At 38.3% G+C, this 15,133-nt stretch overlaps 1 protein-coding gene across 1 annotated transcript; it reads right to left on the bottom strand.

The window, feature by feature from the left end:
* Positions 1 to 2,343: 2,343 nt before the first annotated feature.
* LOC149231797 (putative UPF0481 protein At3g02645) lies at positions 2,344 to 4,014 on the bottom strand. Its single transcript, XM_089381752.1, has one exon. The coding sequence runs from the start codon at positions 4,012 to 4,014 to the stop codon at positions 2,344 to 2,346; it is 1,671 nt and encodes a 556-aa protein (XP_089237878.1).
* Positions 4,015 to 15,133: the final 11,119 nt, after the last annotated feature.

The raw sequence follows: 15,133 nt of genomic DNA, 5'->3' as shown, positions 1-15,133 counted from the left end.
AATATGGGGTGGGGACCTGGGTGTGATTTCAGGATACTTAGATTTTTTTAACATATCAAAACTTTGTGCTCTATAATTATTCAATCCTCTGTAATTATTTAATCTCTTCTACATTAATTAATTTGTAATTGTAACCATTTTCTTTTTACACACTGAGCAAAGCATGGAGAACCATTTTCTGAGCAAAGCATGGAGAACCATTGTGTCAATTATTTTTTTGGAAACAAAATAATCAAACTGCAGAGAACAAAGTATGGCTATCCCTTACTGGTTATTTTATTACTTGGTTGGCTGAGTTCTAGGTTCTGTAGCATTCGAAGTTCCAGACTTTGCAGAGTTTTACCTATGCCCCTGCTCCTCACGGGAATTCACATTTAGCGATAACTTACAGTTGATTGGAATTTGGCACTTGAAAGTTGCAAGCGAATCACTGTAAGCATAACATAACTGGGCATTGGGTCGCTGGGAAGTCACCAACCAGATTAATTGCTATGCCATTTACCACACGAAAAATTGAAGTTAACATTTATGACTTCGTCCAGTAGGTTGGAACAAAGCGTAACATCACGCAATTGTCTATAACGCGACTTTTTGAAAGCTTTTTTGGCGGGTTTTTCCGGTCGAAATCCGGCAAGAATTTATTGGAATCGCAAGTTTGATAGCTAGTTTCTGCACAATGAAAGCATCACAGGGGTTTTTCAGGGTGCAGAATCCAAATATGCAGTTAAAAAACCATTTTAACTGCAACAAATCAAGATTTAACCTCAATTTCTTCCGCCGGATTCCGTCACCGAAATCTCCAAAAAATCGCATTATAAACAACTCCTAACATCACTGGGCATCGGGTGGCTGGGAAGTCACCAACCAAAGTAATTGCTATGCCATTTACCACTCGAAAAATTGAAGTTGACATTTATGACTTTGTCATAAGTTGGAACAATGCGGCACGGATCTAAGGATCATTAAAAAAGATATTAATAAATCACGATTCACGATGATTTACTCTCACCGTTCACATTTAAATTTTAACCACAATTCTCAGACATCAGCTCACGGTTTTCCGTTTCCTATTCTAATATCCGTCAACTTACCAAGCTGTATGTATATATATATATATAAATAATTTTTCATTCTTTAATATGTCCGTCATATTGGCGTTTTTAAAAATTATTAACAAGTTACAGATGTGGAGATTTTGAAATAAATAATATTTTACGTGTAAAAATGCTAAATAAGGGTATACGGCATCAAATTTAACCCCTCCATGCATGTATCACCATCAGTAAACATGTCAAGTCGACTCCAAAAAAATAGCATTACAGAGTACACCATTTCAAATGAACAACTTGTTTTTATTCGTCAGCAATTTCGTAAACTGTACCACTTATGATTTTATACGTCAGCCATTTTATCAACATTACCTGGTACGACGTCCAAAACTGTACCACTTATGATGTTATACGTCAGACATACGCCCGATAGCATGGGAAATATGTCTCGCCATCAATGGAGTACCTAATTTTAGTTTTGTGACTAATCACATCAATGGAGTACCTGATTTTAGTTCTGTGACTAATCTCATGAATGGAGTACCTAATAGTTATCTGTACTTTTAGAAAAGAGATGGCAGATTATTAAATATGGTAGACAATAGGTTATGGTTAATTTCTGATTAAAGAGAAAAACACCATTTTAAACGTTCGAAAAACTTTCATTCTCACTCTTCTTATAAGTTTTAATACCAATAATCAAATAAAAACTAAAACCCAACAACTAATTTAGACCTCGTAAGATGTAAAGTATTTAAAATGAAAGGCTAAATTGGGCTTTATACGCTAATTTATTTCCAATACACTTGTCCATGCTAGTAAAACCTCCATAAAACTACTTTGGGCTTTATACGCTAATTTATTTCCAATACACTTGTCCCTGCTAGTAAAACCTCACACAGCAATTTTCAATTTAACAAGCATTTTATTTTACAGACGATATCTCCATGGTTTGAAATTTGAATCCAAAGAACCCACTGGCTGAATAACAAATATCACACAACATAACTCCCCCTGCAATAAAGGAAATAACCCATTTCGTAGCAATTACCTACATGATCCTACGAATAGCAATTACCTACATGATCCTAAGAAAAAGCGATTAGCTACATGATGACAATGATGTAAATATGCCAAAAGAAAGAGGAGGGTTCTCAAATCTACTTCTACGCAGCTGTACTGGCGCTGCTTCTAATAATTTAAGGCTTAACCGGAGGACTGTATCCATGGCAATCGCTGGTGCGTCGCTGGGTGAACAAAGAAGCAAGCCCCCTAGCCTTTAGAGTTGTTACTGTTAGCGGCTACAATGGTGGAAACCACAGTAAGTCTGTATAGCCGTCATGACGAGACCGAAGAACACGGCGACTGGACCTGCGAACTTCCAGCTCAGCACAAAATAATAAAGTCGACGAAGCTTGCTTTTGATTTTGTTCTTCCAATAGTTTCGTTTGAACCAATTATCGACAGCCGTAAAGAGCTCGTCATGAACATCGGTCAGGCTGCCTCTCACGAAGGGCTGCCGCACGTCGTGAAACATCTTGGCTATGCACTCATCGGTTAAGCCGAAACGGCCTCGAGAGATGACTTGTCGATCCACAAGTATGCGAACGTCATCCTGAGACTGGATGAGGTGGCCCATGAGATCAACATAACGTGTCATGTACTTAGGACGGCGGTCGTCGTTGAACTCCAACGCCAGCATGTTCCTCAGATCCACTTCAGTGCTGATCTCAGATACAACGATTTGTGGAAGGTACAACGTGCTGGAATCTTTGTCCAGTCGGATGTAATTGGGTACCTTGGTAAAAGATTTGAATTTAATTCCAGCCGTCTCCAACTGTCTCGCGCTCATTCCTTTTGAAAATTCACCAGCGGGGAGAAGACCAAGACCACCGATCCATTTAGCAAGATTTTTGCGGATGCGGTTATACTTTTGCAATAGTATCCCCGATCCTGGAACTGTGGGGAGACAACCACGGATCCATATAACAGCCATGTTGAGGATGCCGTTAAACTCCTGCGATGGTATTTCCATTTGCGTCTGCTGCCCTTTGCCAGATTGCATCGGGAGGAATTGAGAAAGGAATCTGTGGATGCAGCCCAGAATATGCGGTTCCTTTGCCATTTCATCAATCAGTTTATTACGCTCGTCATTAGCCATATCAAGGTCCTGAATGTCGTATGGGAAAGGGAAGAGGCATTTACATATATACGGCAACAGATCCTTTAAGGAAACTCTTTCAGCACAAACTTTTGAATCCTGTATCAGGTAGTTCAAGACTGCTTTCAGCACAAACAGCGGAATCTGATTCTCCACTTTCTTAATATCGTGTAAAATACAGGCGTAATAAGTCGTACAAAAATCTTGGGTGTCAGAGTCTAAGGTGAGTGTTGGTGGTATATTCCTATTGGAAGAACGAGAGATTAAGAATTGTAAGAGAAAGGACGAATCTATGGCCATCATTAGGGCGAAGTTCTGAGAACACTGGCCTTCTGTACTAATTGGCCAGCCATAGAAGCGCTCAATATATACGCGCATCCCTTTCATCAATTCAATTATGCACTTGAAGTTCTTTCCGCAATGGCGCAGTTTCTGCGATAGCCTGGCTGCGAATTTGCCTTTGCACACGTCTACCATTGAAATCTTACATTCGGCACAAGGAGAGTCGATATCTTTCTCCAGCTTCGAATGGTGGTAAGGACCAAGCGAGAGTAACTGCGGAATAAACGCCTCTGGTTTCATCTTCCGCAGAGGAGCCGGCACGCGCAGGATCGCAGCCGTGCTTGGTAGAGAATTATCATGATCACCATCATGAAACATCTCTTTAATTTCTGCAATCCACTCCCTCCAAGCATTATAATCCTGATCACCATCATCAAACATCTCTTTAATTTCTGCAATCCACTCCCAACACGAATTATCATGATCACCATCATGAAACATCTCTTTAATTTGTGCCGCCATCTACTTTCCTCTACAGATTAACAGATCTACTCCTTTCAACAGAAAACAGCAAGGCTATTTCCAGATTGTTTAGTAGTTATTTCACTGCAGCCCGCTAGATTATATAAAGAACCTAGTCGGGAAACGCCAATTGAGTGTGCAAAGAAAATAATCCAAATCCGTGGACGAATAATCGCAACAACACCAAACAGTGGGGTAGTTTGGTTGAAGTATAAGATACTTCTAGTTTAACCAATAAATGCCGCCTAATTTAGTTTATTTGTGAGATGCCTATAGTTCAACCAATAAGCGCTGCAGGCCCGCATTAACACTTCTTCATGGCGTCGCACTATTCTCTGACCAACTACATGTTTTGACGAATTCAAAAAAATACCGTGCTTGAAGTTCGAAGTCGAACTCTATAGTAGAGTGTCCCATCATTCATAAATTTCACATTGCTTGCAACTTTAGGTAGGATGGAGGTATCATAAATTTTTACGGTTTACATTTGAAATCAAACGTCAAAATGACAGGATGAAGAGGTATACCACAAAATGACGGGATGAAGAGGTATATACCACAAGTCAAAATTGACGTGAAAAAACTTACAACAACCGTCAAATACGTCTTCGAATGCAAAATAAGTCCTACAGGACGTCAAATTCCAGGAAAGTCTTTAAAATGAAAAGGATAAATCGCAGATGGCACGGTCAGTAGAACGTGGATGTTTAAGATGAAGGAAACCATATGGTGAACAGTAGATTGTATTTAAGATCAGATCTGGACATCGCACCGGGTAATGCCCTCCATTGATGAGATTAGTCACAAAACTAGAATTTTAAAGGCATCTACGATTTGACGTTAAACCTAGAACCAGGAAACCCATGTTCTATCGTACCTAATATAGATATCCACGAAGTTGCCAGGTTAACTGAATTTATAAATACGTACAATATTTATCCAGATATTTAATACGGTCCAGCCGTATATACTCATCTATAAATATAATAGTGAGCATATACGGCCTTACCTCATTAAATATCCTTTAACCTGGTAAATATTTTTTTACTCACTATAGAAATAAACTTTACACTTGCAAAGATGCCTCTATTGGCTCCAAGTTGGGTGCGATCAATTATAAAATTCAGAAAGTCGGTCTACTAGAGACAAAGAATTAATTTTATTTTTCGCTTGCTTTGGGTCAGAGGATTAATCAAGTTTAAAAAAGAATTTTTAAATATGATCATTCTTAATACGTGTATTTAATCGCACCAAATGTGAGTAGATCGTGGACATTTAAGATGAAGTAAATCATCCGGTGAAGAGTAGATTGCATTTAAAACCAGCTCTGGACATGGCACCAGTGACGGGACGGTCGATAACAGTTATGATGATGATGAAATGGTTGACGTATAAAATCATACGTGCTACAGTTTACGAAATGGCTGACGTATAAAAGTTTACGCGGTACAGTCGGCATTTAAAACGAAGTGGCTTCAAAGTAGGAACGTAATTTCAAATTTAATTCCCTTAGTAACAGTCACTTGTCTATTCCATTTTCGTTTCATGTTTAGTGTAAGTTAATGTAGGGGCTCCTGTCACGAGATTGCAATTTGTTGTACTTCTTCGTTAGTGTTGATGGACAACTCTTGGTGAACTTACTCAGATCTTTCACACGCTTTCGGCTTACACAACAGCTTCCACGCCTTACAACAGCCTTGGTGTCCCTTCGATCCTTTGGCGAACTTCGGACGAAAGCTCAACGGAACTACTATCACAGCAGACTTTTAAAATCACAGAGATACTCGACTGCAGAAATATGGTGTACTCATTTTATTGCAGAAACTCAAAATATTACAGAGACTGTCGTTGCTTTTACCGGACTTTCTACTGTTCAAAAAGAACAAGTATTACCGGAGGCTACTTGGCGATAGACAGACTCTGCCTCAAAAATCTTTAACAAACATTTACAAACTGAAAGACTCTTCTAATGGTTCAGCCACTTTAGGTTTTCACTAGTGCCAAGTACACTGATGCGCAGGCTTCCAAACCACCTAAGGACTTGAGTGAATCTTTTGTGGTGCAAGCAGATCAGACCCTTAGGTCCGCAGATGCAGAGCAGGAAATACACTCGACTCTGAAAACTCACAAAACTTACACAAAACTCTTGGACTCTCTAAACTCCGATGCCCAACAAATGAGTCTTACCCTTCTTTTATAGGAAGAGAAGAGGAGACAAACATTATTGTTGGTCGGAGAAAAAAGACTTAAAGCTAAAGGAATCATTGCTTTTCAGTCTTTATCAGAGCGACGTCCGCACAAAGATTCGGGTCCATAAGATAGACCGAATAATTGCTTTCGGGTAACGCTAAGATATTTTCTGTAAAGTAGATTCTTGTACCTAAAGTAAAACTGACAGATATCATGACTCTGTACACAGTGGATGCTTTTGTACTAAAGCCCACGAGAAAAGACTAATAGAGAATATTACACTGTGGAGGCTTTTGAACAGTAAAGCCCACGGGAAAACTGGTCACAATTAAGCCCTTGTGACTGGTACGAATCAAAATACAGTGAGATCAGGGAATCTGCCTCTTTTGTAAAGTATATCATCACATGCTTTGGTGTAGATCCGGCGAACTATCATTGGTTTCCCAAGGATAATTTGATGCTGAACTTTGGTTAGGATATACCATTGTAAATGCTCTCTCATATACTCTTGGAGTGAGTAATTTATTCTATGAAATGGATCCCACTCCTTGACTGTCATTTCTTTGATCGTCTTATAGATGCTATGAAAACATTCCCTAATATTATTTTCAAAACATTTATCACAGTATTTTCTTTCGTAATTTTCATGATATATTGGGTCCATAGCGGTCCTGCTTATTCCATAATCTATCCACCAATTCTGAAACCACTGACATTGTTGATTTCGTTGGGATGCTGCCAGCGTACTAAATTTCAGCTTTGTATAATGGGTCTCTTCTTTATCATCAACATTTAGGAAGTCCCACCATAACTTCATGTAGTCTGCAAAATCATAAACGGTGTCAGGAAAAATTACCCTGGGATCATTTTTGGGCCACCTGGCACATGGTTGGACAGGGAATTGCCCTGGTTCATTCCACAAATCTCTTGTCCAGTAGATACAATAATAACTTTCATAAACTCCTGTACTGCGGCCTCCATGGTACCAAATTCCGGCAATATCATGAAAATTTTGTTCTAGGACCCGACGAGCAGTCCCGGCGTCTGCTTTTGCTTTGTCATATATCATATCATGGATCCATTTTCTGCCCTTAGGGTAGACTTTTCTTTCAGGTACATAGTGCTGAAGGTCGGTGTGAGGCTGCAAATTTGCATCAAGGACTTTTGTATTCCTTAGTTGCCATGTGGGTCTCCAGTTATTTTTGTATGTTTCCCAGTTTTGATCATTTGGGATGGTTCTCAAGACTTCTTTCTTTTGTTGCTGGTCCCATTCAGTAATAATCATCATAACATGTGCTTCCTTTTGATCAATGTATTCTTGGCTAAGAAAGTCAGGAAGACTGTTATCTTTACCTTTGATATGTTCCACTGAAAAATCAAAATTTGCAAAGAGTGTCTGCCACCTAGCAAACTTTGCTTCTCCAGCCTTTTTGATATCTTTGGATAAAACTTTCTGCAGTGCCGAAGCATCTGTTCTAAGAAGAAAAGGCTTGTTTATCAGATAAACTTCGAATTTGCTTATACAATTCCACGCTGCCTTTACTTCTCTTTCAATGATAGAATAGTTTTGTTCTGCTGAATTCCAAACCCCTGAAGCAAATTGCATGACTTGTTCTTCTTTGCCAATTCTTTGTTTCAGGATTCCTCCCCACCCAATATTACTAGCATCAGATTGAACTATCTTAAAAGCCTGGTCATCAACTACATACAATATAGGTAAAGATTTTACCTTGGCTTTAACTTCTTGGACTGCCCTGGTGTGGAGGTCTGACCATTCAAGGGGATTTTTACCAAGCCTTTTGTTGAGCACCTTCCTGTCGCTGGCACAATCCTAGTAGAAATTGCTAACATAATTTAGGCATCCGAGAAACCTTTGCAACTGTGTCTTATCTTTAAGCACATCTGGGAATTTGTCTGCAAATTCAATGGCATGTTGTTGCAGAGAAATTTGCCCGTTACAAATTATGTGTCCCAAGAATTTTATAGAAGTCTGGAACACTTCTATTTTCTTCTTGCTCAGTACAAGTCCATTTCTCTGAACTAATTTCTTAAAAGTATTTACATGTTTAAAATGGTCATCAATGTTTTTGGAAAAAATTAAAACATCATCAATATAAACAATCAGCAAGTCAAAATATGGCTTGAAGATATCATCCATGACTTTCTGAAACTTTGAGGGAGCATTTTTGAGACCGAATGGCATGACATTCCATTCATAATGCCCTGCTGGAATGCTAAAAGCAGTGTTAAACTTATTAGCTTCATCAATGGCAACCTGCCAAAATCCTGCTTTTAAATCAAACTTTGAAAATATCTTGGCACCTGCAATCCTTCTGATCAAATCTCCCTTGTGCGGAATTGGGTAGGTGTCATATGCCAAAACTGAATTCAGAGGCTTATAATTTATTACAAGTCTAGGAATACCTCTAATCTGTTCAGCGCTTTTATTCACATAGAATCCATAGCAATTCCAGGGGCTATTGGATTCTCTGATTAATTTTCTGTTAAGCAATAGCTGGATTTCTTCTTGGCAAAGTTCTCTATATTCTTTGCTCATTGGGATGGCTTTGCTCTTACAGGGTTTTCCAGTATACCCTTCTTTGTAAGGCAATTTAATAGTATGCTCTTTTCTGTGCCAGAAGGCATTTGGTTCTTCTGAACAGCATGTTTCCTCCAAATTTTCTTTCAGGTCCTGGATTTTTCTTTTGACTTGTGGCAGTTTTAGCTGTTCTTCAATCCTCAGTGTGCCTTTCAGATCCTTGAGATCAAACAATAGAGATTATGCTCTATCCAATTTTTTCATAGCTTGGACCATTGTTGAAATCCTTGGACTTGAAACATAAGGAAGTTCAATTCTTTTTCTTTTGCCTTTTGATGTGGGCACTGAAATGAAATAGCCAGCTCTTCTTCCTTTCAGCCTGGCTGAGCCATGGGGTTCTACTGCAGCTAAAAGAACATTTCCTAATATACAATCGACAGGGATGTCTGCAATGGCAAACTTCATATATACACAGTGGGTATCAAAACATAATGACGCTCTAGGAATCTCATATTTGAGTTTTTTGTTTCCTAGTCCTACAACTTCCCTTTCAGCTGAAACCCAATATTTGGCTGAAACATTCTTAATGTTAAGAATGTTAATATCTGCACCAGAATCTAATAATGCAGTCATGTGAAAGATTTGTCCTTGGATACAGATTTTTACTTTGACATAGAATCAATCCTTTAATCCATAAAGGATTACACACTTTTGTGCTTGCTACTGTAAGAGACATGACGCACAATAAGTATACAGATTCCATTATTGGAGGTATTGTGGCCCCTTTGTCTGATGGTACTGCTATTTCGACTGCTTTCCAAATTTCTCTGTGTATGTCTATGATGAAACCATTGAAGAGATCCTGCAGCTGCAGATCCAAACGATGGGATTTGATATGAAGAAAAAGAGGAATAATATAGCCATACAGACTAAAGCCTGTTTTAGACATACAAATACTCTGTGGCCTGCTATCCGTCATACACCCAGTAGAGACTCCAAGTCCAGTGTTGTCGTCAAAACAGATCCCAAAAACCAAAAGGTTGAACATCTGTTAATTAAATGGGAAGACTTGCAGTTTCCAGAACATTGGGTTGTAAACCATTCTAGACCTCATGTACCAAGAAATATCACCACTGCAAATATTTCTGAAAATGCCTCCAGTGCAATCATTTCTTTTCCCCGAAGATCAACCATTGATCGTCGAAGAATTGATGCTGCTTGTAAATCTTCCAAATACTACAGAGATCCTTCCACTGTGGATACCGCCTGCTCATCCTCGTCTTTATGTAGACATAACCAGTTGTATGAATTAGCTCAGCTTGTCAATTTTTCTTCCTTAGAAGTAAAATGCCCAGACTGTGAAGAAACCATAAATCTGCTTACATTAGCCGAACAAAAGGTTCATCTGCATCATAATCCAAGAACTGGTATTGCTCCACCTTCTACTTCTATCAATTCATGTCCGAATCCTAAATGCTCTGATATTCCCTTCCCACATGAGCTAGACCCAGATTCAGACCATGTCCTCATGATAACAGTTGAAGAAGAAGATCCTAGGCTCACGGAGATGACTTGCTTGATGAGACCATCAAAACCAAGATATGGACTAGGAAAACTTGAGCAATCACAGTTAATTCCAGAATGTAGATTTAAACAAATTCCTTCTGATTGTAAAAAGCCAGCAGTTATGGAAATGCATAAGTTCTTTGCGCTTATGGATGGATGCTTGAAGTCAGAAATTAGTGCCAAATGGATGAAAGATATGTTGAATTGGGATTTGTATACAAATCCTCAGGCAGAAGAGTTTGACCAAGCATGCACCCCTGAACAAAAAAGACAGTTGGCAACTGATTGGAAACATTATATGGAAGCAAATAACACCTGGATATCTTTCTATTCATGGAAGGATAAAATTGCTCCTATAAATGTTTTCACTGGAACTACTTCTGGAACTTCAATTGATAAACATAGATGGACTGCACTTGATGGATCAAAAGTAGAAAATCCTACTACATTTCCTCCTTATAAAGGAATTATTTTAGGAGAAAGCACAAATGCAGCCAAAGCCATTCCCCTGGTCCAAAAGGATGACAATGCTTTAGGGATTGATGGTAGAATCCAAAGAGCCAGTGAACAATTAAATTGGACCAATACTGCTATCAAAGGCTTGGAAATGAATGTAGCAAAAACAGAAGATGTAAAAAAGCAGATAGATGTTGTACAGTCTTCATTAAATAGTGTAAATAGTTGCTTAAATAATTTGCAGTTTGATTCCAGCATGACTCACTCTTATACCAGAGAATCATTGAGCAAGATAGAAGAAGTTGGAGAAAACTTGGTTGGACACATAGGTGTAACTAAGACTCTCCTTACTGGCTTAACTGCAAAAATTGAAAGGATACAGTTGACAAGATTTGAAAAGCCAGTTCCAAATTCTTTCCTGGTAAAGAGAAATATAAAGATTGAAAATCCTGTGAGAAATGTTCAGAAATTTCCTCTATTGTTTCCTAAAGAAATTGCCTCATCATCTGGAGCTGATGAATCAGAACATATTAGTATTGCTTCCTTATTTAAGGAAACAGAGGCAGAAAAAGAGCAGAAATCACCAGAAACACAAATTCTTCCAATCTATGAACCTCTGGAACATAGATTTTCTAGATATTCTGCTCCTGACATAGAAGGAAAAGGGAAAATGCCTGAAGCTCATACTTTCTTCCCTGATTCTCACAGAGAATGGAACATAGACAACATGAGTATTGGCCAAATTCGCCAAATGATAGATTTGATGTATACTGAATATAAACTCATGTGTCTCAGAGGCAAGTCTGAAATAGATGCTTGCAGAACCATCATTCAATGTTTTACAGGTACTCTCCTCAGATGGTGGGAGACTGAATCTTCTCCTAAGCTCATTGAAACCATGGAAGCAGAAGTTCTCAAAGATGAGAAAGGAGATGTTATTCACAATCCAGATGGCACTGTTATTAGCAATATGATTGGCGCATTGACATCAATGATTCTGGAACATTGGTGTGGAAGTGAAACAGAGATAGCCAATAAACATGAGGTTATTCTTATGAACCTCAAGTGCCATAAAATGTCACAATTTGATGATTTTCATAGAGATTGGATGCAGCGGATTTATGAGGTAAAAGACTCCAAGAATTTGCTCTGGAAACAGGTATATCTTGCTGCTTTACCCTCTAGATTTGTTGATTACATCAGGATGCAAGAGATTTTTCAGTTACCTTTTGAATCTTATACATGGGGTGAGATATATTCTCATATTACAAAGACATTGGTAAGTCTTTGTACCAGTTCAAAGGTTAACAAGGCTCTTGAAAAGCTATCAAGATTGCCAGACAAAAAGTCCATCTGCAGCAAGTATGGACTCACAGTAGATGATCCTTTGGTTAAGAAAAGAAAGTCCAGAAAGAAGGCCAAAAGAGAATTTAGAGAGACTTTCTACAGAAATAAGAAAAACTATCCAAAGGATAAAAGGAAATATCTCACAAAGGATAGAAGTCAGAGATATAAAAAGAAGGGTCATTACAGATTTATTCCAAAAACTCATTACTACGGCCCCTCTGATATTCATTTGCATTCAAACAAACAAGAAAAATGGAATAAAATCACTTATTGGTTGTGTGGTCAAAATGGGCATACAACTTCCAGATGTCCCCAAGGAGAAGAATCAAAGCTGAATAAAGGAAAGAAAAAAGTTGTTTATGCTCAGAAGTTCAAGCAAGTCAAGCAAGAACATTCAGGACCTATTTTTTGTCTTAGATGCAAATCCAAGACACATGTTACAGAAAGATGCCCAAATCTTTCCATCAGAGATATAACCCAGCAGCACCAGCTAGAAGAATCTTCTCTTGATTCTTTTAGTTCTACATCAGAAGAAGAATTGCATGCTAACATGGGACAATATTCTGGTTCAGACTCATCAGAATGTCCGTGTTCAGATCCAGAGGAGTGTGTTTGCCATGCTTTATATGAAGATGATTCTGAGTACTACACCAGCTCCAGTGAAGAAGAAAGGCTTAAGCCTCCAAAAGAAAAAGTTCTCATGGCCTCCACTGAAGAAGAAGCAGAAATGAAGATTTTATCTCAAATAAGGGCTATGGAGGAAGGAGACATGAAGAATCGCCTGATTGAAGCTTTCACTGACCAACTCAAAACCAAAGCTTCTAAAGAATCAGGTAAGAAGCCTTTGTTTATTGATGCATCTTACGAAAGAAATACTAAATCATTTCAAATGCATCATCAAAAACCAGGAAGAGTAAGGTCACTTACTCTTGGAGAAGTAAGTGGTGAAATTCACCATCTTAAAGCAGAAACCTTTGCAATTAAAGCTCAGATTGAAGAAATACAAAAAGGAAAAAGAAATGCAGAAGAAAAAGAAGAAGATTCCTGGAATCCTATAGCATATCATCAAGAAATGCAAGTTGCTGAGGGAATGCAAGACCCAAATTTCGGTTTCAAAGATATGAGGTTGTTCACCATCACCTACCAGCAACACCATGTCAAAGTAAAAATCTGTATCCAAGGACAAATCTTTCACATGACTGCATTATTAGATTCTGGTGCAGATATTAACATTCTTAACATTAAGAATGTTCCAGCCAAATATTGGGTTTCAGCTGAAAGGGAAGTTGTAGGACTAGGAAACAAAAAACTCAAATATGAGATTCCTAGAGCGTCATTATGTTTTGATACCCACTGTGTATATATGAAGTTTGCCATTACAGACATCCCTGTCAATTGTATATTAGGAAATGTCTTTTTAGCTGCAGTAGAACCCCATGGCTCATCCAGGCTGAAAGGAAGAAGAGCTGGCTATTTCATTTCAGTGCCCACATCAAAAGGCAAAAGAAAAAGAATTGAACTTCCTTATGTTTCAAGTCCAAGGATTTCAACAATCATCCAAGCTATGCAAAAATTGGATAGAGCAGAATCTCTATTGTCTGATCTCAAGGATCTGAAAGGCACACTGAGGATTGAAGAACAGCTAAAAATGCCACAAGTCAAAAGAAAAATCCAGGACCTGAAAGAAAAATTGGAGGAAACATGCTGTTCAGAAGAACCAAATGCCTTCTGGCACAGAAAACAACATACTATTAAAATGCCTTACAAAGAAGGGTATACTGGAAAACCTTGTAAGAGCAGAGCCATCCCAATGAGCAAAGAATATAGAGAACTTTGCCAAGAAGAAATCCAGCAATTGCTTAACAGAAAATTAATCAGAGAATCCAATAGCCCCTGGAATTGCTATGGATTCTATGTGAATAAAAGAGTTGAACATATTAGAGGTATTCCTACACTTGTAATAAATTATAAGCCTCTGAATTCAATTTTGGCAGATGACACCTACCCAATTCCGCACAAGGGAGATTTGATCAGAAGGATTGCAGGTGCCAAGATATTTTCAAAGTTTGATTTAAAAGCAGGATTTTGGCAGGTTGCCATTGATGAAGCTGATAAGTTTAAGACTGCTTTTAGCATTCCAGCAGGGCATTATGAATGGAATGTCATGCCATTCGGTCTCAAAAATGCTCCCTCAAAGTTTCAGAAAGTCATGGATGATATCTTCAAGCCATATTTTGACTGGCTGATTGTTTATATTGATGATGTTTTAATTTTTTCCAAAAACATTGATGACCATTTTAAACATGTAAATACTTTTATGAAATTAGTTCAGAGAAATGGACTTGTACTGAGCAAGAAGAAAATAGAAGTGTTCCAGACTTCTATAAAATTCTTGGGACACACAACTTGAAACGGGCAAATTTCTCTGCAACAACATGCCATTGAATTTGCAGACAAATTCCCAGATGTGCTTAAAGATAAGACATAGTTGCAAAGGTTTCTCGGATGCCTAAATTATGTCAGCAATTTCTACCAGGATTGTGCCAGCGACAGGAAGGTGCTCAACAAAAGGCTTGGTAAAAATCCCCCTGAATGGTCAGACCTCCACACCAGGGCAGTCCAAGAAATTAAAGCCAAGGTAAAATCTTTACCTATATTGTATGTAGCTGATGACCAGGCTTTTAAGATAGTTCAATCTGATGCTAGTAATATTGGGTGGGGAGGAATCCTGAAACAAAGAATTGGCAAAGAAGAACAAGTCGTGCAATTTGCTTCAGGGGTTTGGAATTCAGCAGAACAAAACTATTCTGTCATTGAAAGAGAAGTAAAGGCAGCATGGAATTGTATAAGCAAATTTGAAGTTTATCTGATAAACAAGCCTTTTCTTCTTAGAACAGATGCTTCAGCACTGCAGAAAGTTTTATCCAAAGATATCAAAAAGGCTGGAGAAGCAAAGTTTGCTAGATGGCAGGCACTCTTTGCAAATTTTGATTTTTCAGTGGAACATATCAAAGGTAAAGA

The sequence above is a fragment of the Pinus tabuliformis genome, chromosome J (assembly GCF_031772625.1).
Source record: "Pinus tabuliformis cultivar Carrire ecotype Pingquan chromosome J, CPIR1, whole genome shotgun sequence".
NCBI classification, from domain to species: domain Eukaryota; kingdom Viridiplantae; phylum Streptophyta; class Pinopsida; order Pinales; family Pinaceae; genus Pinus; species Pinus tabuliformis.
Note: the sequence above shows the minus strand (reverse complement) of the source record. Positions and strands in the feature narration are given on the sequence as shown.